The following is a 5000-nucleotide window of genomic DNA, read 5'->3' as shown; positions in this document are numbered from 1 at the left end:
TTGGGCGCTCCAAATGCCTTGAACCAGGCACTTAAATTTGGCGTTGCAGCCGGTTTGTCCGTTGACCCTCCTTTGGCACCATCCTTTCCCTCCTCTAGCGCTGATGACGCTGACGTTGACGCGGATTTTGAGTTTGGCACGCTTTCCTTCTTGCCCGATTGATCAGCATGATCTTTGGCGCTCTTTCCGCCATCCAACGAGCACGTTCCGTTTTTCTCCTCCGACCCCTTGGCTCTCGGGCTGGTCTCAACCATGGTTCTTCCAGCAGTCGTTCCTGAGGATAGCTTACTAACGGACGACGAGTTGATCGAGGATGAATCCTTCTTATCAAGGTGATCCTTCTCTTCGTCGCCTTTCAGTTTGTGACTAATGGCATCGGTACGCTTTTTGTCCCCGTTTTCCTCATCACGCTCATCATCATCATCACCGTCATCATCCTTCAAGTCATCGGCAAAGTTGTGCTGCTGCACGATACCGAACCCTTCCGTGTTGAGCACCGTTCCCAGACTAAGCTTCGGTTTCGATTCGTCGGTCTGTACGATCAGCGAATTTTTCACCTCCTTAAACTTACCCAGCGGACCACCACTAGCACTGCCAGTACCGCCGGCTCCAATGGCACTACCGGATCCGCCCGCACTACCGCCAGCAGCGCCGAGTGCGAATAGTTCATCCGGTTTGTTCAGATTCTGGATCGTTCCGATTAGGTTTCCCTTGGTTTTGCCCGGCTGCAGACGATCGATGGTCCGGTGAAGATCCCGTTTACGACCACCAAGTTGCGACAGTTTCTCTTTCAGCGTTTTACGTTTCGGTTCCTTCGGTTCCTTCTTCTGCGAGTGTGCTGGTATTATTGGTGGTGGACCAAGGATCGTGTGCTGGCTGCTGCTAGGTCCCGTCGTCGTCGTCGTCGTGCCACCGGCATTTTTGCCGATCGTAGCGCTGTTGTTCGAAGAAGTAGAAGAGGTGTTTTCCTTCAACGATGTCTCTCCGCCGCTCGTTGATTGGGACATTTGTATTCCTCCTTCCTTCGACCGTTCCGCGTTCGTTGCTTTCCCCAAACTTTGGGCTTTCGGCAAGAATGCGGTTGGTGGTGCGGCCATAGCGGCAAGACCGGGACTGGCACCACGAAGAGGGCTGGCAGTGGCAGTGCTTGACATGCGCTTTTCGCTAGGTTCACTCACCGTCGTAGCCGCTGGCGGTAGCTGCGCGAGTGGAATCGGTTTCCGGAAATCGGCCGCCTCTATCTTAACCGGAACCGGATCAAAATCATCCATAATGTAACGGGAAGGAGAGTTGCTGGCCGAACTGTACTCCGTAAACCGTGGCGTATTCTCGAGCCATTTGTTAATGTCTTTCAACGTTTGCTCCGTTTCCAGCTCCAGCTCCTCCATGTTGGCACCACCGGGTACAGGGACGCTGGAACCTTTTGACGTTGCTCCTCCTGGCTGTGCTTTAAACGTTGCTGGAGACCTTGCGGGTGATTTCGCGCTCCCTCCTCCTCCTCCTTTCGACTGTTTCTGGGCCGACGACGATGGTCCTCCTCCAACCGTTGAGGAACGTTTTTGGCCTGTCTTTGCTGCGGAACTCGCATTACGCTTATCACTGTCGGTGGATTCGTTCGCAGTCCCACTGTTGATCATCTGTGCCCCACCTTCATCGACAAACTCGTATTCGCTGCTACGATCAACCTTTTTGGATTCTGCAAAGGGACGCTTTCTATCTTGAGCAGCATTAGGAACAGGAGGCACGCTGAATTCCGCCGATTTGTCCCGTTTCTTTTTTCCCTTCGTCGTTGCACCAGCTGCTTTGTTCGGTCGACCGGCCTCACCCACCGCTGGTTTCTCGTTCTCCTGATCTTGCTGATGCTGCTGCTGGTGACGTTTCTTCGGATGCTTAGTAATGGTAGCTGGCTCTTCCGGTACGTCTAACCGCTGCTGCTGTTGCTGCTGATGCTGCTGCTGCTGCTCTTGCTGTTGTTTCGGTTGCCCACGGTTGGACGCTTTCTGTTTCCCTGCCTTTTTGCCTCCACCGTTGTTGCCACTTGCGGTTGCAGCATTCTCTTTCACTTTGGCTTTGGTTTGTTTGGCCTTTGCTTTATTTTCGGCAGCTGCAGCAGCCGCCGCTGCAGCTCGATTACGGCGCTCTTTGATGAGATCAAACTTGTCTTTGATATCGGGCGTAATAGGTCGATCCAAGGAGCCTTTCCGAGCGTCACCAACACACTGGTCGTCCTCTTCGGAATAATATGAAGCCGCCGGGCTAGGCGATCTTGAAACGGATCGTGATCGCGACCGCCGCTGGTGATCTTGCACCGGGGTTGAGTCACGTGCGCGAGCTTCCTTGCTAGTTGCTTGATGTTTTACACCTTTAGAGCTACTTTTGCTATTCTCTGTATCGGTTACCTTGTGCTGTTGCTGTTGTTGCCGCGATGATCGATCTTCGTAAGTTGTATCGTCTTCCTCTTCGTCCTCTTCACCACCACTGGATGCCGGAGCTCGGTGCTGTACGTTGGCGGCGGCAGCACTAGCAGCTCCCTTGGACTTTTTCTTCTCCCGGCTCGATTTGTCCTTTTTGTGAGATTTTTTGTCTTTCCCCTTCAGCTTGCCCTTGCTTCCCTTCTTGGTGTTGTCCCGTTGATGTCCCGAACGATTATGTTCCTCATCGTCATCGTCATCTCCAACGATCGTCTTTTGCTTGGGAGCTTTAGCTTTTTTGTTCTTGGACTTTTCCGATTTTTTAGAACGAGGCTTAACGACACCACCACTATCATCAGTTAACTGTCCATCGTCCTTCTCCTCAACGCTGATGTTTTGCTGCCGTTTGTTTGATTCGGGCTTGCGACAGGCTTGGTAATCGTGCAGCTCCTCTTCCTCGCTATTCTCTACCGCTGACACCGGGACAATCGGCTTCACATCGTCATATTCTTCCCCCTCATCGCTGTCGTGTTCGACTGATACACCAACAACCTTCTCTTTACTACTCTTGCCAGCACCCTGCTTTTGTCTAGGTTTACTTTTCGATGGTGATACACTTTTCTTTGATTTTTTGTCCAACGCCGTAGTAGCCTCAATGGTGGCTGCTGACTTACCCTCCTTGCTGCCCTTTTTGTCATGCTTCTGAGTGCCCTCTGAGCCAGTGTTGGTCGATTCCTTTTTCACTTTCGCCTTTTTCTTCGATTTAGATGCTTTCATCGACTCACCGCTGCTGGTGTGCTGTTGTTTTGCTGTCGCTTTGGGACTCTCATCTCGGTAACTGGACGCAGAAGGTGATCGTACCGTTGGTGTCAACGGGGGACTCGGTGAACGGGACAACGATCGTTCTGGGGAGAGCGGTTCCGGTTTCGATTTGATTCCCTTAGCACCGGAAGCGTTGGAGGTGCTGCTGACAGTAGCTGGCACCAGAGCCGGAGACGCTAAAGCAGGTGCTTTGCCCTTTTTCTCATCTTTCTTCAATTTTGCGATGCTCTTTTTCTTTTCCTTCTCCTGGCGCTGCAGTGCCTTGATGGCGGCCTTTTTCTTGCTCTCATACACTGGATAATCTTCCTCTTGTTCCACCTCTTTACTGGACCGGTCAATGTCTACAATGGGTTGCACCGGTGCCGGATGTGTCACCGGTACTACTTTGGTATCCTCATGATCTTCGGCAGTCGTTTGATCGGTGCGCTCCCGTTTCACTTTCTTAATGGTATTACGATCCGAACGCTCCTTTTTGAAACGTTTACGATCGGGTTCATCGTCCCAATCTTCATCATCTTCGTCATCGCCCTCCTTCTCCTCTTTACTGCCACGCTTCACGACCGTGCTCTTCTCATGATCTTCCGCCATATCCGTATCACTGCGTTCGTCACTTGATTCCGATTTGATTTTCCTACTCTTCGCCGCCTTACCACCACTCACTTTCTCCTTCTCTTTATGCTTTCGCTTCAAGTTTTTGCCACCACGACTCACACTTTTACCCTTTTCCGGAGGATCCGTATCGGGATCGGGATCCGTATTGTCCGTCGTTGGTTCCGGTGGTTTTGCTGATTTTTGCTTTTTCGCACTGTTTGTCACTGGGTTGCGTTTCACTTCTTTTTGTTCCGCGACACCATTACTACTGACACTGCTTCTCTTCACTGGTTTCGCTTTTCCGTCTTTGTTCCGGCCACTATTACTACTACTGTTACTACTAGCCGCCGGATTTTTTATGCCTGCAGTTTCGGGTGTCACGCCACTACCTCTTCCCGTAACACTTCCACCAATGGTGCTGGCACTTTTTTTCGTCTTCTCCTTCACTGGACTACTGCCATCGCTGGCACCATCGGTATCGGCGGCCGCCGTTCCCTTGGAAGCAATCTTGCTCTCAGCTGCCGCTGAGGTTTTGGAACTTTGGTGGTAGGAAGAGGCCGCTTTCTCTTTCGCCGCCGATGTGCTCGAGCGGGACATTTCAGGATATTCGTGGCCCATCGTCTCCTCATCGGATGACATTTCGACGAAATACTTTTTACGTGCCCGCTCGAAGGCTATCTGTAGATTATTCACCATCTCCGTGTACTCTGTGTGCGAAAAAGAACCAGGGAATGCGCTTTATAACGTGCTGCTCGTTTGGTTTACTTAACATTGATTTCGCTCTCTTACCGTTCGCCTGACCGTTGTACAGACGGCAGTTGTTGACGATTAGCCGGAAGTCATGCTGGAAGTCTCCAAACATGGCATATTCTCCGTTATCGAGCTTTTCTTCCATCTTTTGTAGATCCATCGGTCTGTGAATGAGGAGAAAAGGGTCCATTAGTAAAGCAAACCATCGAACTGGTGCACACGAAGTACGCCCTTCTTACCTTCGTATGATGGAATAGTAACGGGGCGCTATATCCTCATCCACCGGATCCATGAACGGCCAGGCATCGTCATGGTTTTTGATGCTTTCCAGTACCTTATGCATACCGATCTGTAGTACCTCGTCCGTTTCCGTAAAGCTAAAAGACGACGATATGAGAGCGGAGGAGGAGGAGGAGGTCGGTTTGG

General features: G+C 51.3%; 1 protein-coding gene across 2 annotated transcripts in view; it reads right to left on the bottom strand.

The window, feature by feature from the left end:
- Positions 1-5000, bottom strand: part of LOC125957032 (filaggrin-like) — a 14582-nt gene that overhangs the window by 7112 nt on the left and 2470 nt on the right. The window contains exons 4-6 of one of the 2 annotated variants that reach the window (XM_049689386.1): positions 4814-5000; positions 4614-4738; positions 1-4531 (exon numbers count right to left, since the gene is read on the bottom strand). The exon at positions 1-4531 is cut by the window's left edge and continues 7112 nt beyond it; the exon at positions 4814-5000 is cut by the window's right edge and continues 5 nt beyond it. In XM_049689386.1, the coding sequence (XP_049545343.1) occupies positions 1-4531; positions 4614-4738; positions 4814-5000 (4843 nt within the window). The remainder of the gene's footprint in view (positions 4532-4613; positions 4739-4813) is intronic. The other variant, XM_049689388.1, reaches the window with a different exon arrangement.

The sequence above is a fragment of the Anopheles darlingi genome, chromosome 3 (genome assembly GCF_943734745.1).
Source record: "Anopheles darlingi chromosome 3, idAnoDarlMG_H_01, whole genome shotgun sequence".
Lineage (NCBI taxonomy): Eukaryota > Metazoa > Arthropoda > Insecta > Diptera > Culicidae > Anopheles > Anopheles darlingi.
Note: the sequence above shows the minus strand (reverse complement) of the source record. Positions and strands in the feature narration are given on the sequence as shown.